General features: G+C 37.2%; 1 protein-coding gene across 1 annotated transcript in view; it reads right to left on the bottom strand.

Annotated features, from left to right (window-relative positions):
- HTR4 (5-hydroxytryptamine receptor 4) overlaps positions 1–25052 on the bottom strand; it is a 210657-nt gene that overhangs the window by 170622 nt on the left and 14983 nt on the right. Inside the window, 1 exon segment of the mRNA XM_049785257.1 lies at positions 4254–4326. Coding sequence (XP_049641214.1) covers positions 4254–4279 — 26 coding nt within the window. The 5' untranslated portion in view covers positions 4280–4326.

The following is a 25052-nucleotide window of genomic DNA, read 5'->3' as shown; positions in this document are numbered from 1 at the left end:
GTTCCCATTCTTTGAGTAATTTTTCCATTGTTTGATCATTTGCTTTAAGGCTTTTTTCCAATCTCTTCTGCTGCATGGAGTTGTTATTCATTTCATCTTCCAGTTTACTAATTTTATCCTCAGCTGCTGTTACTCCTGGGAAAGCTCATCCATGTTTTTCTTCAATTCATCTACTGAGTTTTTCAGACCTGTTATTTGACCTGAAATTTCAGTTTGGAGTTTTCTTATTTCTATCTTCATATTCTCTTGGTTCTTATTAGAGTTTTCTTCTATACTTTCTTTGAGTTCTTTGAACATCTTCCATATTTCGACTCTAAACTCCTTATCTGAGGGACTGACTAGTTGGTTGGCCATGTTCTGTTCATCTGAGTTGCCGTCTTCATTCTCTATGTCTGGCTCTGGTCTGCATTTTTCCCCATTGTCACACTTGTATTGTGGGTTGTATTTATTGGCTAAATCCTCTGGCTCCTCTCTCTCTGGGCATATCAACTCACCTCCAGGGAAGGTTAGCTATGCGTAGATGAAGCCACACACAGGATGAAATCAGGCCCAGAATGCAGCACAGCACAGGAGACAGTTAGAGATAGGTGCTGGCATCTGAGTTCCAGAAGAGTTCAGGGGCTTCTCCCTTTCCAGGTGTATCAACTCACCTCCAGTGAAGGCTCCAGGGAAGGCTAGCCATGCACAGATGAAGCCACACACAGGATGAATTCAGGCCAAGAATGCAGCACAGCACAAGGGACAGTCAGAGATACGTGCTGGCATCTGAGTTCCAGCAGAGTTCAGCCTTGCTTCTCTTTCTTTTTTCTTTTTGTCACTGTGGTTTGCATTATTGTTAATGAAGACTTATATAGGTACCACATATGTCACTTTATCCCCTTTAAGTACCTAATTTGAGTCCTGAGTGATTAGTTCCAACTACATTGTCATAGTAGAGCTTTCTGTACCATAACTGCACTCACAGTTCTTTGTTTTGCACTATTTAAAATGGGACAGACTTGAATTCTTTGATATACTTCTCTGATTCAGTATTTGTATAAAAGAATGGAACCTATTTTATGCAAACACAATGGACATCCTTGACTTGTGCCTGTCCTCAATGCTTTCAATTTTTCACCATTAAAATAATATTGAGTATGGGCTTTTTATTAGATAGCTATTACTAACTTGAGGAATGTTTCTCCCACTTCTATTTTGCTGAGGGTTTTAATCATGAATAGATTTTGGATCTTGTCCAAAGCTTTCTCGCCATTGATTGACACAATTATATAATTTTTCAGGGTTTTTAATTTTTAATTACTTTATTTATGCACCATGGTTCATTATTGGGTTTCAATCATGCAATGTACACCATCTTTCACCAGTGCAGCCCATTCTCTCTCATTCTCTCCTGCCTTTTGTTAGTTTTGGGGCAATACCAGACAATGCTCGGGTTAATCCTGGCTCGGCATTCAAAAATCACTCCTGGCAGGCTCGGGGGACCATATGAGATGCTAGAAATTGAACCTGGGTCTGTTACAGGTCAGTTGTGTGCAAGGCAAATGCCCTACTGCTCTGCTATCACTCCAGCCCCCTCTCTCTTATTTTTGATACTGTAGTTCTCACTATTATTAATGGAGGGGTGATTTGATGCCACATTCTTCCCTTTCAGCACCAAGTCTTGTCCAGTTCCAACTATCATGGTTCTAGTAGATCCTTCTCTAATCTAACTGCACTCCTGCTCTTTGTGGCAAGCTTCTATCCTGAGCTAGACCTCCTGACTCTTATTTCTATAGTCTCTGGATTTTATTACCATACTATCTCTTGTTTTTTTTATATCCCCAAAATAAGTGGCATTCTAAATCATATGATTTTAACTTTCCTTTTACTGATTTATTATATGTTGTTAATTGATTTGCATATATTGATAAGATGAAACCCATTTGAACATGATGTATGATTTTTTGAAGTGCTGTTGGATTCAGTTTGCTAAGAGTCTGTGGAGGATTTTTTCACCAGTGCTCATCAAGGAGATTGGTGTGTAATTTTCTCTTTTAGTAGTATCTTTGCTGGTTTTGGGTTAAGTTTAAGGATTCATCAGTGGCAATAATTCTTTTCTAGAAGTTTGAACTCACCAATAAAACCATCTGGTCTTGGGCTTTTATTCCTTTTTTTTTTTTTTTTTTTTTTGGTTTTTGGTTTTTGGGCCACACCCGGCGGTGCTCAGGGGTTACTCCTGGCTGTCTGCTCAGAAATAGCTCCTGGCAGGCACGGGGGACCATATGGGACACCGGGATTTGAACCAACCACCTTTGGTCCTGGACGGCTGCTTGCAAGGCAAATGCCGCTGTGCTATCTCTCCGGGCCCGGACTTTTATTCTTGGGGAAGTTCCTTATTACTGTTTCAATTTCCTTGCTTGCAATTGGCATTTTTTGGCTTTCTCCTTCCTCCTCATTCAGTGTTGGGAAATTATATGTTTCTAGAAATCTATCATTTTTTTCTAGATTCTCTGGTTTAAATGAGTAAAGCTGTTCACAGTAAGCTGTCATGATGTCTTAGATTTCTGTGAGTTCCATTGTAACTTTTTCCTTTCTTTTCTAAACCAATTTATTTGAGTGCCTTCTCTTTTTATCACCTCTCTAAGCCTTTTCAAGGGTTTGTTATTCTTTAAGAAAACCAACTCCTAGTTTCATTGACTCTTTGTATTGTTTTCTTGGTTTCTATTGCATTGATTTGTGCTTTGATTGGTATTTATTTTTGTCTACTAGTGTTTGGATATATAAAGTGTGCATTTAGATTTTTATTTTATCTTTTCTTCTATCTTCTATTGCTAGGAGTTTTCCCCTAGTTACTGAATTTTTTTTTCTCCATGCTATCTCTCTGGCCCCATTAACCAATTTCTTTTTTTTCCCTTTATTTAAACATCTTGATTACATATATGATTGTGATTAGGTTTCAGTTAGTTACTGAATTTTAAGGCTGGTTTTGAGTCTGTAAAGTTTCTGAATTGTTCTTTATCTGTGAAGCTTGTCTGCTTCCCTCAAACTTGAATGTGAGTCTGGCTAGGTGAAGTATTACAAGTGAAGCATTCACTTCGTTGAGTTTTGTGACTATATCCCATCACTGCCTTCTGGCCTTGAGGGTTTCTTGTGGCAGATTTGCTGTAAATCTTAAGGATGCTCCTTCATATGTAATTTTTCTTTTTTGATCTTGCTGCTTTCAGTATTCTATCTCTATCTGTGGGATTTGTCATTGTGACTAGGATGTGTCTAGTTTCTCTTCCAGTCTTTTGTAGCTGGTACTCTTCAGGCATACAGGATTTGTGATTCTTAAGTTCTTTCCTTTATATTTATGGTAAGATTGATAAGAAGAGATGTCCTGTATCTTACAGGATTAGATAGCACTTAGTGAAATTTCTCATGTTAATTTAATTGAGTTGTACCATGCTGATAGAATATAAAAGTTAAAAATCTGGGGCTGGAGAGATAGCATGGAGGTAAGGAGTTTGCCTTTCATGCAGGAGGTCATTGGTTTGAATCCCATAAGGTCCCCCGTGCCTGCCAGGAGCAATTTCTGAGCATGGAGCCAGGAGTAACCCCTGAGCACTGCCGGGTGTGATCCAAAAACCAAAAAAAAAAAAAAAAAAAGTTAAAAATCTAGAAACGTTAGGGATCAACACAATTGCTTTTGATACCTAATGGTAGATTTTAGACTCAAATGTCACTTCATAACTGAACCTTATTACTTTTTCCTTCATGTGACCTAATTAGGCCATGTAAAATGCAATATACCTTTAAAGAAAGTAAAGCCTTTCCTATGAGCTAACTACCGTTTGATCCTCAAGAGCTGTCTGTAGAAAGTTATAGAAAAATAAATATCACTTAGCATTCTGTAACTACCCCTAATGCAACCAAATAAACCTAATACATAGATTGCAAGTTATTTTTACTGCAATAAAGTTATTTTTGCTGTACTTAAACAGATCTGTTTTAGGAGGCAATATACATTTCTTCTTTCTATTTGCATTGAATATCATCTCCGATAATGTACACTTTCTGTATAGGTATCGAGATACATTTACAGTCAAACTATATTCATGATTTAAGAAGAAATAAAAAAAATAGCAAACCAGTATCACACTAAGTATTTAATATATATAAAACACAGAAGAAAAACCACATCAACAAGTTTTATAACTATAACAAATTTTCAGAAGTTCTATATTACAAATGACCATAATTTACAATATAACATATAAAGAAATATAACATACCTCACATTAGATTCTAGCTCATCCATTACAGGAAATCAGCATGTGTATGTTGGATTTCAGTGTCCACAGAGTCCTAATATAGGGTAATAAAATAAAAATTAGTTGAAAATTAAATTTCCTCCTACCAGATAAAGATGCCAAATAATGTGCTTTTTACCTATTCCTACAGCATAAAAGTTACTGATAGATTGGTACAGTTGAGTGTTACATATATATGAACCTTATGAAAATAAAAATATCCAGTACCTCTTTTGGCTCTATTCTAGTCAAATTGTCATTTTATTTTATTTTATTTTTAATTTTTTTTATTTATTGATTGGTTGGTTGGTTTTTGAGCCACACCCAGTAGTACTCAGGGAGTTACTCCTGGATCTGTACTCAGAAATCTCCCCTGGCAGGCTGGGGCACCATATGGGATGCTGGGAATGGAACCAGGTCCCTCCCTAGATCAGCCACATGCAAGGCAAACACCCTACCACTGTGCTATCTCTCTGGCCCCAGTTTGTCATTTTAACAATTTCCTAGAAATGGCTTCTTTATGTGACCTGCATGAGGACATTAGCAAGTACTACACTGCTCTGATTAAAATAGTACATGACTGGAAATTTGTGAGTTGTGTTGCTTCTTATAAGAAATTTTAATTCTTTTAATACCCTTTTTGGTAATCATAGAACTCTTTTTATCCAATAATCATAACTCCTTGGAAAAATAACGAACTCTTGAAAATTCTTCAGAAAAAATATATATGCAAACACACAAAAATACATATATGACTGGGGAATCCAGGGTTCCTGGAAGCCTGTCTATAAACTCCAGGCTAAGAATGTCCAAATGGGAGTTAACTTTCAACTTGCTATTTGTTCCTCGAGCATAGACCGTCTGAAGATCTCATATTATGAATAGACCCGCATGATATCTACTAAACCGACTCTCTAAACTTTCATTTATTTTAAAAAAATACCAATGTTTCATCACATATTTTCCACAAGGCAAATTAGAGACTGCAAGAGGTATAACCTGGTGTATTCCTTTTGAAATTGCCATAAGCAAATACCTTTTTTTAAATTTAATTTCATTTATTGAGAAAGGTCTCAATATACAGGAAAGGTGATCTATATTTATTCTGATATTCTGTCATACTTTCTGCTCATTTTCTAATTGAATCACACACATACCATAAAAAGAACCACTAAATCTGGTTATCCATGTAACAGAATGATGAAACAGCCTGAACCCGTTCTTGGCATCCAGGAAGAGAACAGCAAACCATCATAGTTGGAAAGAATCTGTGTATTTTCAATGTGTGTTCTTTTGTGCCTACAATTAACTTTGGTTCCAATAGGCATTTCTAAAGTGTGGGAAGGTGTCAAGAGAGCTCAGACTAAATGACTCATAACCTTCTACTCTTATCACAAGCAATGTATTTATTCTGACCTCTTCCACTGATTTAATCTGTAATAATCTATTTTAAATACATATGAACAGAATCCTAACTATTGAAGGCATGAAGCTTTCATTTCAACCTTTATATAAGATCATTTCTAAAGTAATCACACCCATTCTCAGGGATAGATTATAGTCTTTATTCTGACAAAGTGTTCACCCAGAGTATTCACTTAAAGTTATAGCTCTAATGAAGGCCTTTCCCAAACTCATATAGCCTAGCTGGCAAATAAGCTTACATGATTAAAATGAATTTCAACTCTTTATTTCTCAACACAAAGTTTGGGTTCCTCCCTGTGTTCACCATCTCAGTAAATACATCACCATAATCCCAGTTATTCAGACCATTCACTTTTTTCTAATACCTCAAATCATCAGCAATCTCATTGTCTTTTCTTTAAAAGAATTCCCTCATCTAACCTCCTTTCTACCCACCCTCCCTCTTCCTCCCTCATCCTCCCTTCCTTACCACTTTCTCTCCCTCCCTTCCTTCCCTCCTTCCCTCCCTCCTTCCTTCCTTCCTTCCTTCCTTCCTTCCTTCCTTCCTTCCTTCCTTCCTTCCTTCCTTCCTTCCTTCCTTCCTTCCTTCCTTCCTTCCTTCCTTCCTTCCTACCAACTCTAGGAGGGTTTTTTTGTTTTTGTTTTTTAATCAAAGTGGATTACAAATCTTTCACAGTAATATTTTAGGTACATAGTGAAAGTGAAGCAGGGGCATTCCCTCTATCCTTGTTCCCAGCATGCATCCCATATCCTCCTCTTTTAACCCCCAGGCTGCTAGTATAGGGGGTCCTCTCTGTGTCTAGTATGTTGTGACTTGGGCATTGATTCTGTTGTTGTTAGCTTTGGATTTGGTGCTTAAGTTTGAACCTTTTTTTTAATTTCTACTTAATGTTCATGTGACTGTTTGGTCTTGGTACCCTCCATTATTTTCCTCTCCATTTGTAAGGCAGAGCAAGATGATTCAAGTTGTGTGGTTCTGTTTGAAGGAAAGAGAAAAAAATAATAATAAAATAAAATGGGGCAAAAATTAAACCAGCAAAAAATGAGAGGAGTCTTTCTATAGGCTATATCTATCAGTTTAAGAGCAGAGAGGGAAAAGGAAGAAAAATATAACAACAGTATAAAAATAAAATAAAATAAAATAAAAGATAAAAAATATCAAACAAAAAACTCGAAAAGCACCAGAACAATATAGACAGCAGCCATTCAATAACCACGGTCCTGAAATAGAAACAAAACAAAGCCCAAAAGAAAGAAAAAAAAGCAGCAACAGAAAACAATAACAAGACTTTAAAAAATTGATTTGTGCTTCTTTTTTTAAATTTAAATTATAACAATTTTCTTTTTCTTTTTTCTTTCTTCTTTCTTTATTTCTTTCTTTCATTCTCTTTCTTTCTTTCCCTCTTCCCACTTTCTTTTGTTCTTTCTTCTTTCTTTCTTTCTCTCCCTTTTTCTTCTTTTTTATTATTTTTTCTTTATCTTTTTCTTTATTTACGTTGGTAAAACAAAATCATATTTATTGAAACTTACTAGAGAGATGTGAAGGGAGCAAAAGGGAGAAGTTTGTATTCAAGACTATTTCAAGTTTGTATTTTAGACTCTCCAGAGTCTAAACAGGCAAGCAAAGAAACAAACAAGCAGCAAGATACATGTTAAGGAAGAACATAGGCTAGAAGCTTAAACCTTAGTCTGGCTTTTTTTTATTTCCTAAACAAGCTACTGTCTCTTTCTCTCAGAATATCATCAAATATTCCTAACTAAGCTCCCAGTGTCTTTCTTGCTTCACATTTATCAATTTTCCCCACAATTATTGAGCATTATTTATTGAATTATAAATGAAATTATTTCTTGCCTTGTTTACAATTCAAATTGATTTACTTAGAATGAAATCAAACTCTTTACACTGGCAACCTAACCCTACATAATTTGTCTTTCACACCTCTTTAATCTCAATATCAGTGTGCTTTTCCTCATGCTCTGGAGCTCATTGATTTTACTCTTTTCCTTGATCACCAGAGTTTCCTCTACCCTCAGAGGCCTTTCACTTGTTTCTCTCCATTGAGTAAAAACAAATAAGTCAGTGTTTCTCCAACTTTTCTGATCTTGGACTCTAGTAAATTTTCTTCCAATGCTCCCTCCCCTATTTGTTTTGGTTTTACATTTTTGTTTGTTTGTTTGTTTGTTTGTTTGTTTGTGTGCTACACCAGGTGGCACTCAGGTTACTCTGAGTTCAGGAATCATTACTGGCAGTGCTTGGGGAACCATATAGGATGCTAGGGATCAAACTCAGGTCAACTGTGTGCAAGCCAACATTGTACCCTCTGTACTATTGCTCTGCCCCCCTTTCCTGTTTTATTGACTGCCCTCCAACTCCTGATGTTCACCCTTGGAATATACCAGGGATATTTTGAATAGGTCTACATAGATTAAGAAAAGCTGATGTAAAATTTTCACACACTTTCTTAGGGATACTGCTCAAATGTCACTATCTCATAGATAGCTTCCCTGGCCACATAAATAAAAGTTTAGACTTCTTTTTCTAAGAATATCTAATCTTCTCTACCTACTCTATCTATTTCTTTTACCTGTTACAGGTTTCCTTCAGCTATTAAAAGTTTAGGTGAGGTTACACTGCTTTCAGGAAATACCTATCTCAGTACCTATTTACTCTAGCTGAAAGTATCTAAACAGCATTTCTGTTGTATGACAAAGAAGAAACTTCAGTATTTGTTGTGCAGCAGCTTTTCTAGAGATAGCTCTTACACAGAGAGCCTGGGAGGGCAAAGCCAGGATCTATTTTATATAGGCTGGACATAACCACACATTCCTAGATAGGTATATTTGATATATATATATACTCATTTTTCACTAGATGGGTATATTTGATATATAATTTGGCATGATTTGGTAGGAGTTTGGAATGTCTGTGGATACTTAAATATTTTCATATAAATAAATAAGAATTTATTCTTCACTTTATTTCTTTAAGTTTGCAAAAGATTTACAGAAACACTTCACTTTCAAAAATGGTGGAAGCCTATGTCATATTATATACATATATAGTATATATAAATACTAAGCACTCAATTACTTCTTTATTATGATGTCTTCTTCATAGAATGTGTTTCCACCCTAGTTTAGGGTTTGAACTATGACTTGCACAATAAGCATGATCCCCAGTACCAAAGGTCTGACAGAGACAACTGCAACAGAATGGGCCTTCTGGAAGCACAAAGAAAGACGCTAACCTAGGTGCCATCCTAGGTTCAGTGCAAAGACCAAGGTCACCAACCACAGAAGATGGACTAAAACGACACTGAGGTAACAGAACCTCTAGAACCACAAAGACTGACTTCACCATAAGTCCTACCTCAGGATCTGTGCAGATACTGAGACCTCTAAACACAGAGCTCTGAGTGTATCACCCTGGACAGAACAGAAGTCTTCCACACACCAAAAAACACCACCAGGAGAATAAATGATCCTGAGCAAAGTCTGGAGCTGATCCCATGACAGTATACTCCAAGGACGGAGAAACCCCATATTTCTTAGGCCATGTGAATTCCTTTTCGAATGACCCCAATATTTACTGTGCCAGGGCAGGAGGGGAAAAAACAAAAATACAAAAAGCACAAAAACTTGGTATTTTATATATATGTATATATATGTGTGTGTATATATATATATGCATATATATCTTTTACCTTCATTTATTATTGTTATTATTATTTTTATTTACCTATCTATTTTGGTCGATTTCTCTGTTTGGGTGTGATTATTGAAATCGTCGTCCCCAATTATACTTATTTTTTTCTATTCTTTTCTTTTCCCTCGTTATGTGCTATGCCATGTTTCTTATTTCAAGACCATGGCGTGTTTTTGGTTTGTTTGTTTGTTTGTTTTTGTTCTGTTTTTTGTTTGTTTGTTTGTCTGTCTGTTTTGCTTTGTTTTTCGGCTGTTTTTTTTTGTGGTGCTTATCGATATAGCTGGAGTCCTCACTGGATAATTGACACTTTTTTTGGTACTGGTGGAGTGTTTCACCTTCTTTCTCTCCTTCATCTCCCAAATCGATGATGAGAGCCTCTAGAAGGATTCCACCCATTTTGGGAGTATTAGACTCTTACCCCAGTTTATTTATCTTCTCCTTCTCAGGCAAAACCACGCAACTTGAACTAGCTAGTCCTGCCTACAGTTAGAGGGGGAGATAAGGGAGGCATCAAGATCAAACAGGTGCAAGACTACTAAGTAGTGGGTTGGATACAGAGGGGACCACATATTCTAGCCGCCCTGGGGGTGAGGGAAGAGGAAATGGGAGGTAGGACAACAACGGAGGGGTAGGGAGGACAATTTGGGGATGGGAATCCCCCCTGATTTTATGTAAATATGTACCTAAAATGTTATTGTCAACAATATGTAAGACACTATGATCAAAATAAAAATTATATTAAAAAAATTAAAAAAAAAAAGAATGTGTTTCCAAAGGGCATACTTGTATCTTGATTACTATTATATTCTTTATGCCTAGAATTATGACATTGCTTTCTCTTCATAGATACTTTTGAGTAAATTAAGTAACTAGTTTTGCAAACCAGGAAATGTGATTAAGAAGTTTATAACTTAATATACCAAATTTACAACTTACTTTAAAACATTTAAAAAATTGAATTTAGTCATCTTTTGAAAAATGTTACAAAATGCCAAACACTGCTCTTCCATTCCTCTCCCAAATTCTTGTTTTGGGAAAGACTTTTATCTTTTTCTCTTTCCCAAATTCTTCTTTTAGGTCAGACTTTTAGCTCTTCCATAAGAGTGTATGACTTTCCAAAGTCATACATATAGCACTCAACTAAACCAAGATTGGAATCCAGGGATTGTGGTTTTAGTGCTTAAGTTTTTCTTTTTCTTTTATTTTGTTTTTGGTTCACACCCTGCAGTGCCCAGGAGTTACTCCTGGCTCTGCACTCAGAAACTTATCTTGGCAGGCTTAGGGACCATATGGGGTGCCGGGATTTGAACTACCAGCTGTCCTGGATCAGCTGCATGCAAGGCAAATGCCCTACACTGTGCTATTTCTCCATCGCCCCCAAAGCTTAAGTTTTTCTGTGTACATTTTTTCATCATCTCTTCCTCTCATTGTATCAAGGGAGTTTCCTGATGAAACTGGGCCTTTGTTTCAATTTATTCAACTTATTCAATTTATTCTCTTTTTTATGAGAAAAAGGACTTAGTCCTTTAGTGTGAAACCACTCCCTCTGCCTCAAAACCCAGCTCCAATGAGAAACAGATGACTAGAACTGTTAATCAGAGCCACTGTTAATCAGCCTGCAGGATTTGACAGATTCCTCAAAGCCTCTCTTTGCCTTGATGTTGTGAAATTAATGACAATATTGCATTTGATGATGTCGGAAACCATTCCTGGTATTTCCTGGTGAAAAACTATCTGGAAACGGAACCAAACTTACCTTGGGAAATTCTTAATGCCTTTCTAGCACCAACTTATGCCAGTTTTGAGATGACATCCTGACAAAGAGGAAATGGCAATAACTTGACTCAAGAACAGAATGTCTTAACAGTAAGATTAAATCAGAAGACATGTCGCCCTTTGTCCTATGCAAAGACCAAAATTACCAACTACTAAAGATTGACATTGACAGCTAAGACTGGGCAGTACTTACTCTGGGACCAATAAAAAAGACCCTAGCCTAGGTTTAGGCCTAGGATCAGTACAAAAATCATAATCTCCAATCCCAGATGTCTGACTGTGACAACTGCAATGGAATAGAACTTCTGTAATCATAAACTAAAAACTCTATTCCAGACTTTGCCCTAGGATATGTGCCAAAAACCGAGACCACCAATTAAAAAGTCTGATTACAACAACAGTGATGGAACAGAACTTTTAGAACCATAAAGAAAGACTATTCCTAGGCTTCATCCCATGACCTGTGTAAATACCAAGATATCGAGTTAGAGAGGCCTGATTATATCATCCACAACTGAGTGGAAAGATGCCTAGCACCATAAAAACATCTTGGGGAGAAAAAAAAAAAAGAGCATGTAAGGAGCCTGTAGTGGTTCTCATGATAGTGGTTCAAGGGCGGAAAAAACTGAAATCTCTTAGGCCAAGGGAATTCCCTTTTTAAATTTCCCAATACTTACTATGACTTTGAAAAAAAAAAAGAAGAAGAAGAAGGAGATGGAGGAGGAGGAGGAGGAGGAGGAAGAAGAAGCACAAACCTTTTTATGTATGTGCTAGTTTGCTAGTTGTTTTTTTTTTTGTCTTTTTTGGAAGAAGAAGAAGAAGAAGAAGAAGAAGAAGAAGAAGAAGAAGAAGAAGAAGAAGAAGAAGAAGAAGAAGAAGAAGAAGAAGAAGAAGAAGAAGAAGAAGAAGAAGAAGAAGAAGAAGAAGGAGGAGGAGGAGGAGGAGGAAGAGGAGAAGGAGGAGGAGGAGGAGGAGGAGGAGAAGAAGAGAAGAAGAAGAGGAGGAGGAGGAGAAGGAGAAGAAGAGGAGGAGAAGGAGAAGAAGAAGAAGAATAAGAAGAAGAAGAACAAGAAGAAGAAAAGAAGAAGAAGAAGAAGAAGAAGAAGAAGAAGAAGAAGAAGAAGAAGAAGAAGAAGAAGAAGAAGAAGAACAAACCTTTTTATGTATTTGCTAGTTTGCTAGTTGGTTTTTGTTTTGTTTTGTTTTGTTTTTTTTGGTCTTTTTTGTAGTTGTGACTTTGTTTTTGTTGTTCTTTTCATTCTTGGTTTTGTATTTTTGTTTGTTTGTTTTTGTATTTTTGTTATTGCTTTGTTGGTTTTTGTTTGTTATATTTTTTGTTTTGTTCTCTTCTTTTTTCCCTTCTCTCTTCTAAATTGGTACCTATAACACCTAGTTTTTTCTTTCTTTCTTTTTTTATTTCTTTCTTCTTTTCCTTTTCCTTTTTCTATATCTCCAACAGAACCACACTGATTGAATCATCTTGTTCAGCCTCATAAATTGAGGGGGCGGATGAATGGTACAAGGCCCAGACACTTGCATGAACATTTAGTGGAAATAAAAAATGATCAGACCTGAACATCCAGCCCAAAGTCAACGCCAACAGATTCTATACCTAATCTACAACAAGCTGTCCAAGTGGGAACCAGTTACACTAGTATTCTGGGGGTAAAGGAAGGAGATATGGGATGCATACTGGGAATAGGAGTGTAGGGAGAACATCACTGGTGGTGGGAATGGCCCTGATTTATTGTCACTATGTATGTACCTTAAATATTACTGTGAAATATTTGTAATTCACTTTGACCACAATAAAAGTTTCAAAAAAACTATCTAAAAATGAGATAGAATATTATAAGAGAATTTATTGTCCTAATGACACAATCTGAGGCTTAAAATCTTAAAACAGGTGTTACTATTTGAGCTTCCTAACTAGCAAGAAATTTCTTATTTTCCCTTCCTGAAGTCATTTGAATTGGTTGTCATTGCCTGCAACCAAAAATCTTGAATAATATGCAAAAAATCAATACTTATTTATGTAGAGATTAAAAGGAAGAAAAGAAAGCCAGTTGAACTAAAGAAAATTAGTGAAAAACTGAAGTTAATTTTATTAAAATTGCCTTTGAAAATGCTATCATTCCTTTACATAGTAATGCCAATTTTTATCTTCAAAACTCAGTAAGCAAACTTTAAATTACTGCTATTTAAGAACTCAGCAAGACAGCAAGCATTTTGTCAGAAAGGACCAAATGAAGAATTAGCAACTAATATCTATGCTGATTTGATTAACCAATGAAGTTTATTACTTTCTGTCATGAGTATGAATACAGTGACTCTATAATTTAAAGTCTCAATATTTCCTCAAAGTGAGGACAAGCTTGGGCTCTGGATTTATTCATAACATTTTGGTTGGTCACAAAGCAAAGCTATACCAACATACTCTCAGATATCTTGGAACTCCTTTATCTTGCTGTATAATTATTCAAACGCTGATCATTCCTTAAAAGGAAAGAGAAGGGACCCAGGAAAATGCTCAAAGGGCTGAAGCATATGCTTGCAATTGCAAGAACCCCAATTTCAATCCCCAATTGGAACTATCCAAAGTAGCTCCAAAGCACAAAATTGCCTCAAGAGCACCACCAGGTATGACATCCTCACCCTCCTGAATAATAAAAAGGAAAGGAAGGAAGAGAAGAGAGAATATATACCATCTAAAGCTGATTTTAAGGCTACAGATTTTAAATAAGGTTAGGGCAAACCCAAAATTAAAATGTACCCCATCTCTACCCTGGTTCTTGGATTAGCATACCTCTGAGATATTGCTGTGGAACCACTATTAATCGTTAACAGAAGGTGTGGAGTTGCATCTCTATTATGAGGACTGTAAATAGTCCCCCTGTCAGTTTAATAGCAATGTTGTTTGGTCACTGGGCACACATTTGACAACCAGAGCTCCATCATTTACTTCCACTTGCTTTGCTGCACTTTGTTTTCCTTCTTTGGTTTGATTGCATAGACAGAAATTCATGCATAACTGCGCATGAAGCAATCACATTTCTTTATAGAATACTTATACATGGATTAAATTTCTACACTGAAGGATTTATTCCAGTGTCTGTTTATCTGCACAAATTGCAGGCAGCTGCCTGACTAACTAGAAAGAGCACAGGAGCAGGAGTCACTAGGCTGGGTTGTTATCGGGCACTGCCACCTGCTTCACAACTACCAGCTCTCTTTGGGTCCCAATACCTGAAAGCAAGACTTTTCGAAAATCTGAATCTTGATTATTCTACTGTGCAATGGTCTGGAACAGAGGCTTTGGTAGCTCAAGTAAAGGGAGAAAGTCTCGGTAACTTGTGCTTCTTAGAAGTTCAAAGAAATACTGAAGAGGCAAATTGCTTATTACTAGGGTCTCTAGGACAGTGTGTAAGTGTTCATTTAAGAATGTCAAAATATGTACAGTATGTCTAATTTCTTCCAGCACTACAATTGTTGGAAGATGATGGTTTATGTTAATTCTGCCTCTCACACTCACAGAAATGGACAATATTTTTTAATCATAGCCCAATTTTTAGAAAGAATGGATGCTGTCTAATCCCTTCAACCAAACTGGAATAGGGCTCCTTCCCAACCTTCCCTCATGCTCCTTATGGGTTTCAGTGTCATCACTGTTAATCTGTCATTTGGGGCCAGCCAGGTTTGTGTCGGGGAACAATAGGGAATTTTAGCCTTGATCCCTTCCATCAAACACAAACAGGGCTGTATTTTGGGGGTCTTTTCCCAGCCTCCTTCTGGGTCTCAGCTCCATTGCTGAATCTTTGTTCCCTGGGGACAGGCAGACCTGTGTCTGAGTGGGAACAGGGAGGCTCATTACTGACACCCCCTTGCTTCCCATCGAACCATGCTGATGCACTGGAGTCCATGTGAACAGATTTCAATTTATATCATAGACTTCCTGGCAGATTAAATCTAGCACTTATTTCCTGCTATTCCAGCACTTCAAACTACTAAATGCAAAGATCCACGGGGAAGCTATAGAAGACATTCACTGTGAGTGCTATGGGGAGAAATCCTGGCAAATCTCCAAGCCCACTCAAATGCCTGAACCTTATAGGACCTTGAATCAACTCTTAATGGTTGAGCAATGGAATTCAAGGAGTCACTAACCTGTGAAATTAAAAAATCTATAGATCAACAATTCAACCAACTCAAAGAAGAACTCTTTCAGGAGATGAAAGAATCCAGGGCCAGAGTAATGGAGCAGCAGTAGGGCATTTGCCTTGCATGCAGCTGACCCAGGACAGACCGCAGTTCGATCCCCTGGCGTCCCATATGGTACCTCAAGCCAGGAGTGATTTCTGAGCTCATAGCCAGAAGTAACCCCTGAGCATTACTGGGTATGCCCCCACAAAAAGAAAGATAAAGAATTCATACAAACGAAAATGAAGTAACTAAAAAACATGTTAACAAGTCATAATAATAGAATTAAACGGTTGGAAAATTGTGTAGATGAATTGAAGACAAATTACAAGCCAGCAGTGTTAAAAAATTGTCAAAAAGAAAAGAGAAACAAAACACTAGAAGAAAATTAAGGTGCGTAATGAACAAAAGACAAGAAAAAAAAATCTCTCAATTATAGGAATTCCAGAAGGAGAAGAAAAAGGGAAAGGGGAAGAACAAGTAATGAGAGAGATAATATCAGAGAACTTCCCTACCTTTAGGAAAGAGGTTTCTCTACAAATTAAGGAGGCAAAAACTGTGCCAAACATAACAACATGACAGAACAACACCAAGACATATAGTAATCCAAATGGAGAGAGAGAGAGACAGAGAGAAAGACAGAGACAGAGACAGAGAGAGAGAGAGATCGACTCTTTAAAGCAGTAAGGGAGAACAAAAACCTCATGTATAATGGAAGCAACATAAGAATCAAGCCAGATCTTCCATTTGAAATAAACCAGACAAGAAAAGAGTAAAATGGCATATTCATACTACTGAATGAAAGACTTTTAACCTAGAATCCACTACCCAGTGAAACTCGCATTTACATGGGAAGGAGGGTTACAGCAGTCTCAGACAAAAGAGATCTCTCAATATTTGTGCTAACTAAACCGCCCTAAATGAGCTACTAAAAGAGCAATTACACAAACCAAATCCCCAATTATAACAACAACAACAACAACAATAACAACAACACCAACCCTACATAATATAATTGCAGAACAGCACATTCTGTCAATAATTTCCTTAAATGTTAATGGTTTAAACTCTCCAGTCAAGAATGGATACAGCTGTTTAGATTGAGCAGGTGTCCAATCAACTGCTCTTTATAGATTCTATGATAATGTTCTAGTGGTTTTATTCATAAAATAGTACAGAATAAGTTTGAAAGCCAGAAACTCCCACTACAGTGCTCACTATAAATAGTTTTAATGTCTTAATTATATTATGTCTATAACAACCACAGTGGTACTTGGATATATATGTTGGTCACCCCAGTTCCACATTGCAATATGGCACTCAAAGACAGAGCTCATTATGATAATGTCACAACAAAAATTCTAATCTATTCATTTTCTACTTGATTATGCCTGCTAATTTAATCTAATGTTTATGTCCACAGATAGCAACAGAATATGCAACTGCCGTGAACTCCTGTTACAGAGCTCATTCATTGAATATGTAATGATAATTTGTTTTCAGTTGTATGTAGTTTACCATTATACCATAACGCTCATGATTTTAGATTGCTTTTAGGAAAGGAACCTGGATGCTCAAGACCCGCTAGATGATCATTATATAGGCTACTCTCACAGTGCTTACATATCACATATCTTACATATCACTTAGTTTTCTAAACTTGAAACTTATGACTGTTTTGAAGAATGCTCTATACACAATCTAACCCACAAAGCCTTTCTTCAGTAAAGTTCACCCTCGCCAATTATGATTATCCTAGAAAACGGATAACCTTTCCATCTGACTTGCAGACTATATACTTTTTTAAGCGTTCTGTCCCATTTCACCTGGGTCACCTTTTCAACTGTAACCCCTGGACAATCCTCAGCGTCTGTCTATGTGTGTACATGAGTATATGTGTTGGCCACCTCAATGTCTAATGTCTGTCTATAATATACATAATGTCTGTCTATGTTGTATACTTTCCTTCCCCCCCTTTGCATACCACCTTTCAAATTCTTGTCTAGCCCTCCAGTCTCTCAATCCCCATCTGTTATTTTTCCCCATTTAACCCTTTTTACCCTCAATTCTTAACTCCTCAGGAATCAGAACATTCCCCCCACTCCAGCCAGTTGCCAACCAGCTTTCAGGGTAAAAAGGTAGATTATCAGCCCAAGAAGAAGCTGCCATTGCCGCTGCTGCTGATTTGGTCTCAGTGGCCCCTTTTTCCCCACCACCCTTCACTACCAGATTCTTTCTCTGAGAATCCCCAAGCTAGAGGACATTTCCTGATATGTGGCTGCTGAAAGCCATTTTTTAGACTCCACAATACCAAATCACAAGTTGAAGCTGTACTCCAGATGTTATCCTCCCTCCCACCCCCAGACTATTTCAAAAGACTGAGGGGACATGTATATCTCCTTTAAATATTTTAGATGTATTTCCTTAATAGGTATAATTCTTATTGTCTACCTTCTTGTGTAGTGGCAATTTCCCCCAATTTGAGAGAACTATTTAGTAGGGAATTCTAGCAGATAAGTTTCTCTAGTTCTGAGTTCATATCAGAACCAGGTTATAGGTATTGTTTAGCTTATTTTTACCCTATATGCACCATGTGGCATTGTTCCTTTATGCATAGGCACATTAAAATGGGGGAAATCTTATGTGTGCAAACAAGTTCTTATCTAATAGAGATAGGAACACATAAATTTTATACTGCAGTGGAGCCTTACACCCTGAACACTTGTCATAGTGACTTGGCTTAGACTTCAGAATATTGGACATTGACCATTCACACCTGAATCTTGGATCCCATCTATGGGAACCAAACCCAGCAAAGTTTTCTAAACTAGTACCAGGAATTGGGCTTTGGGGATGCTACCCTGGCATCTATTTGCTCCAGAGTGAGTTCATAATGACACCCTGTTGACTTGGTAACAGCAATAACTTGCTTTCAAGGCAGGGTTCCCTATTGTCACTTAATAGTAAAATAAAACCAGAAGATGTTCGTGTCACCCTGACTTCGACATAGGTTTTGTACAAAAACTAGGACCTCAAAGTACAGAAACCTGACAACCTTCTTTCAGGGCAGGGTTCTCTGCATTGTCACCTAATGGTAAGTTAAAACCAGATGATGCTCCTCGTCATCCTGATTTAGACATATGGTCTCTACAGGAACCAAGATCTCTAACTACAGAAACCTTACAGCAATAATCGTGTTTTGAAGAGCTTTTACTGGGACCAAAGAGAAAGACTTTGGGTGGTCTTACGCCATAATACTCCCTGTTTTTAGGCCAAGGTTTTCCCTTTTTATTTTCCCCATATTTTGCTGTGCCTATGCAAACAATAACTGCCACAGACAACTTTTATTGTATTTTTCTCTTTTTTTTTTTAAAAAAAAATAACTTACTAAACCTTCTGCTATTGTATTAATGACTTTATTGTAGATACAATAATTTTCACAAATATATTTGCTACTGAACTTTTTCCTCTTTCTTTTTTCTTCTCTTCCATTTTATTTTTCTATTTTTTACTTTCTTTCTATTTTTTTCAATAACTGCTTTCCCTTATCTTGAAACAAAAGTATTATGATAGGTTATGTCAACTATGTGATGCATTTTTTAAATAAAAAAAATTAAGAGGATGATTGCTTAGGTTTGTTTGTTTATTTTGTTTTGTTTTGTTTTTGGGTCTACCACTCAGAAATTGCTCCTGGCAGGCTCGGAGGAACCATATGGGATGCTGGGATTTAAATCACTGTTCTTCTACATGCTAGGCAAATACCCTAACCTCCATGCTATCTCTCTGGCCCCGAATGCTTAGTTTTCATACATTCAAACAGACTCATTCAATTGGGCAACTGGGCAGCATCACAGAGCATCCACTACACTGAGTAGTTGGAACAATAATAAATGTGATATACTGTATCAGCAAATATGAACAGGTATTAGCTGAAAGCTGTTCTCTTTCTAGTCTTTGAATGTGGGAGCCTGAGTTCAATCTCTAACACCATATGGTCACTTGAATATTAGCAAGAGTGAGTAAATGACCCCCAAAGAATAAAAATAAAATAGAATAAGAAAAAAGAGCCTAGGTTCTGAAGAGCTGGACATTTATTTCCAAGTATATTATTCTAGGACCAGTAGTCCAAATGCTATTTGAGCTAAAGATTTAGTCCTAAGTAAAAGCTTCTAGCCATTTCATTTCCATAACTAAGCATTCATATAGATGACAGTTCCATTACACAGGAGACCACCATGCTGATATGTGGTGACTTAAGTGCAATTAAGATGCAGAATGCCTTTTAGCCTTTTCAAAATAACTAAGAAAAACATTTCTCAACTGGGAACTTTATTCCCTTTGTCAAAATATATTATTGAGGGACTGGAGAGAAAAAAAACCTTTACTTTTAGCTAACAGGTAGGGTGCTTGCCTTGTACACTGGTCTCTGTTTGAATACCCAGTGTCTCATATGATCCTTTTAGCATTGTCAGGAGTGATTTGTGAGCACAGTGTGAGGAGTAAACCCTGTAGCCCCCAAATAAAACAAAAAAGGAGAGACTCTCCTTTAACCAATGGAAGATTATTTAAAAGTAATGCTCAATACTTGAGCATGGGGGCAAGGAATGTAAAAGAACAGGAAAAGTAAAAAAGGAGCATGAACTTCCATTTCATGCATCATTAAGCAAAGTACAAGAGTATTGCAGAGAAAATAGATTTTTAAAGGTGAAGGATACTTTTTTCCAGAATGTGATGAGAGTGAGAGGATAAGAAACCAATTGGAATTATATACCGTATTTTCTGGCGTATAAGACCACTTTTGAAACAAAAAAAAAGTCAACCGAAAATCGGGGGTCATTTTATACGCCGAATATATCCCGAAAAATGTTTCAATATGCCGCTAAACGAAACAACAACAACAAAAAATCAGGCCGCGGAGGGCGGAGTTTCCAAATCTCTTTCTTGGAGGCTCCCAAACAGTACTTAGGAGATCTGGGGGCCACTTCTGGCAAAACCCAGCTAACCGTGTTGGTGGTTCAGTGCTAGGGTCCGAGGATGGGGTGTTGTTTGGTTCATGTAGTGGGGGAAATTAACTGACACCACCAGGGAATTGCCAGAAAAGGTGCCTATGATAAGGGACCAATCACTGCAAGGCTGCTCGGACCGCCTCTCTGACTCAGCCAATCCAAGCAGGCTTTTGATGCATGCAAATTAGACAATGTTCTGGACCCGAATCTACACTGTCAAAAGCCTGCTCAGATTGACTAGTCAGAAGGAAGTCTATGACAGTATAACCTTTGGACCTTTGCTTGTTGTGATTGGCTCACTGTGGTACATACAGTTGCAGCACAGGAACGTTCTGTCTGATACAGCGAATATAGGCCTGCACCTATGTTTTAACTGCAAAATTAGGGGGTCGTCTTATATGCCCAGTCTTCTTCTACGCCGGAAAATACGGTATCCCATGAAGAAAAAAGGACAGATTTCTACTAACGTTGTTGTTCTATAATAGCATTTTAAGGAGACATTCGCTATGTATATACATACATAATATATGTACATTTCTGATCACCCGATTCACATCTTTTTGCTCACCATTTCTTCTTACAGTTTGGGGGTCACACCTGGGGTCACTCCAGGAATCAGTACTTAGAGGACTTGGTGATGCTGGGAATTAAACCTGATGTTCAAGCATATAAAGTATGTGTTTCAGCCTTATAAACTAACTCTCCAATCCCTTAAATAACATCTCAAACCTGACCATACATTCTATGAACAAGAGGACAATATACCAAATCAATATTTGCTGAATGAATGGCATAAGAAAAATTCTACTGGTTAATTGGAGGAGGAATGTTGCCTTGTCTTTGAAACTCCAAGGGAGAGAGACAGTTGAGAGGAAATTTCAACAAGAGTTTGAAATGCACAATAGATTTTCCAGCCATCAGAGCTGTCCAGTTATCAGCCTATGTGTCTTGGCAAGCACCAATCATTGACCTCAGTGGGAGATTCAAACAGAAGCTAGAAAACCATTAATCAGTATGTTTGAGGGGAGGAAACAAGTTTTGGGGATTCTGAATTCTGATGCAATCCAGGAATGCACTGAAAGTAGAAAAATAGAAGAGGCTGTGTACCATGGAGCAGTGATTTTCAAGACTAAAGCATGCATAAGAATCACATGGAGATTGTTCAATCACAGAACTTGGCTCCACTTCAGCATTTCAAATTTAGTGGGTTTGGAGTAGCAGATCTGCATTTCTAACAAGTTCCCAGGTACTGCTGATGCTTGTGGTCCGTTTTCTAAAATAGAGCACTCATTCCCAAAGTGTGTTTCTCTTGCCACTGGAGAGTAGTCCACACTACAAAACCATAGGGTGCAATATGTGTTCTACTTTCACTTTCTGTTTTAGTCACTGTTATTTACATTGAAGAAAGAGGATTAAATTAGTGCTAGTTTAAATTTCCTAGTATTTAGGAATGCCTTTTATAATAAATAATTGACTTCAGGCTCACAAACTTTTGCAAATAATAGTATTGTTGGGGCTGGAGCAGTGGTACAAGCAATAAGGCATCTGCCTTGCACGTTTTAGCCTAGGTCAGATAGCGGTTGGATCCCCCGGCGTCACATATGATCCTCCAAGCCAAGAGCAATTTCTGAGCACATAGACAGGAGTGACCCCTGAGTGTCACCGGGTGTGGCCAAAAAAACAACAACAAAAAACAGTATTGTCTTATTGGATTCCTACCAAACCACCCTGCAGAAACAGACCCTGAAATAACGATTGTGTATATATATATACACACACACAAGGTGTCACAAATTCAGGTGACTGGAAGAGAAGTAATTGTACAGAAAAGAGAATAAGAATATATTATGAAGCTAATGATGCATTTTGGGAATTAATATACAATTTAAAATAATATAAAATTAATATAAAATTTTGGGAATTAATATAAAACATATGTCCCAGCATTATCTGGCTGAACATGGTGGGAAATGAGATATTGATACCCATTATTTATTGAATAAATGCTATCCACAGGAATATGAGGATTCCCAGACATACACAGTACATTATGCCAGTGGGCAAAATTGATCCCTGAATACGGAGGATAGTTCTCCTCAAATGACGCAAGTTTCTCATTTAAAGTTAGAACTGTGTACACAGATATGGTAGAAGATCTGCAGGAATATGAAGGAACAATAACAGTATCTGTGCCAACTCTTTAACTGAAAACATATCCATTGTTTTGTATTTTTGTGCATTTGTTTTGATAGTTACTCTTGGTTTCTCTCAATTGCTTCTACTTTTTCACTCACATTTTGGTTTTTTTGAAAATTAAATTTATTTACAAAAAATTAATTAAGCTAAATAAAAGTACTATGCAGATGATATTGCAAATGGCACTGGAAGGTGGCAAGGATCACAAAGAGAGTAGCCTAATTTTGAAATATGGGGAGCAAATTTTCAATAATTTTCAAATAAAATTGAAATTTTATAGAGAGACTTAAGGCAGAATTGGATTTCTTTTGTCTGCCAAGGGCTAGTTCACAAACATTATAGGTAGTTTTTGTTTGAGTAGAAGTTCACTATCTCTAATTCAGAAGATACTGCTCAGCTCTGCCTTAATACTCCAAAATAACAGCTAGATATGGTACAGAAATGATTTGAAGCACTCTCTTGGGATCTGTCCTAGTTCTAGCAACTACCAATAGCAACTATTCTTAGACAGATTACTTTTCTTAGCCTCAGTGACCTTATCTGTGCAATGGAAATCTATCTATCTATCTATCTATCTATCTATCTATCTATCTATCTATCTATCTATCTATCTATCATCAACATCACAGGAATATTGCAGAAAATTAATTAAAAATGAATCCTCTATTGTAATAACCTACTGAGTTCAAAATACAGTGGCCAGTTACTATGACAAAGTTGTCTCCAGTTATTGAAATGGGGTGTTTCCCAGCACTGCCTCATGAATTATTTAGGCAAGTAATGTCATTTGTCTTGGGGTCAATTTCCTAATGATAATTTAAAAAAATTTTTTAAATGACTTAAAAATGCTTCCCCCAAATGGAATGAAGACTGGACAAAAGAGAAGAAATATGAATAAGCAAGTTAGTAACAAATATTTCAACTTTTAAATATATTTTTATAATAAGATATTAAAAAATTAAAAAGGTGAGAATTGGGTGTTATAAGAATAATTAGTTGTTACGAAAATAAGATTGAGGGCCTGAGTGGTGGCCTAGCAATAAGGCATTTGCCTTGCATGCTGCTGACGTACGACGAACCGTGGTTCAATCCCCGGAGTCCCATATGGTTCCCTGAGCCAGGAGCAATTTCTGAGTGCATAGCCCAGAGTAACCCCAAGCTTCACCAGGTGTGACCCAAAAACCAAAAAAAAATTTTTTGAAAAGAAAAATATGATTGAGTACTCTCAGCTGTGCTCTAGACAAATGTTTGGCAGAATTAGCATTGAGAAATTACTGGATAGGTATACCTTTTTGCTGGGACCAGATAAGGGCTCCCTTTAGCTCTTCCAAACCATGGTTGGAAGGGACATACATGAGCATAATAAGTCAAACCACATGATATTAATAAGAGATGGACAGAGATGTACTAAACTTCAATCATAGAATTACCAATAGACAAGAGTTTTACACACATAGAAGAATACCTAAAATGATCTTGAGTTGTCTTTATAATTGGTCAAGTTATTGTGTTTATTAAACATCCATTTGGTAGGAGAATAGCACTAGACTTGGAGTCATTCCTGAAATCAAATCATGTCTCTGCCACACTTTCAGGTGACTTCATTGAAATATCTGCTAGACCCCTTGTACTGAATATCTGATACCACAAGTGTGAGTCCATGGTAACTGTACTTCTGCTAGGACCTCTTAGCCACAAAGGATAAGTCCCAAGATTTTCCTTTTAAGAATTATACCCTGAGCATCACTGGGTGTGATCCAAAAACCAAAAACAAACAAACAAAAAAAGGATTATAGGCTGGAATTCAGATGCCAGCACCCCTATCTGTCTGTCTTTTGTGCTGTGCTGCATTCTTGGCCTGATTTCAACCTGTATGTGGCTCATCTGTGGATGGCTAGCCTTCCCTGGAGGTGAGTTTACACGCCCAGAAAGGGGAAGCCACTGAACTCAGCTGGAACTCAGATGCAAGCACCCCTATCAGCCTGTCCTCTGTGCTGTGCTACATTCTCTGCCTGATTTCATCCTGTGTGTGGCTCATCTGCGGACAGCTAGCCTTCCCTGAAGGTGAGTTTACACGCCCAGAAAGGGAGGAGCCAGAGGAGAGTGGCTGCTCCGTTTGCTACGTGGCCGTGCACATCATTTAGCCAATGAATACAACAACAATACATAGAAAAACCCACAATACAAGTGTGACAATGGTTGAAATGGTTAAAATAAACACACTTAAGAAAACAACTCCCCTGCAGCAGATTCTGTTAAAATACATTGAAATGAATTCATAAAAGTTATTTCAGTTTAAAAGCCTTAAAAATCAGTTATCTCAATTCTATAATAAAGGAGAGTGTCTTGTAAGTGTGTTTATTTTAACCATTTCAAGCTTTGAATACTTTGAGTGCTTTAGAGACAGGCCCAGTTTTTATGTTAGCTCTTTATAAAGCTTGGGTTATGTGATACTTCAATAAAAGTTTCCTACTA

Source organism: Suncus etruscus, chromosome 12, assembly GCF_024139225.1.
Source record: "Suncus etruscus isolate mSunEtr1 chromosome 12, mSunEtr1.pri.cur, whole genome shotgun sequence".
Lineage (NCBI taxonomy): Eukaryota > Metazoa > Chordata > Mammalia > Eulipotyphla > Soricidae > Suncus > Suncus etruscus.
This window is presented reverse-complemented; position numbering and strand designations above follow the sequence as displayed.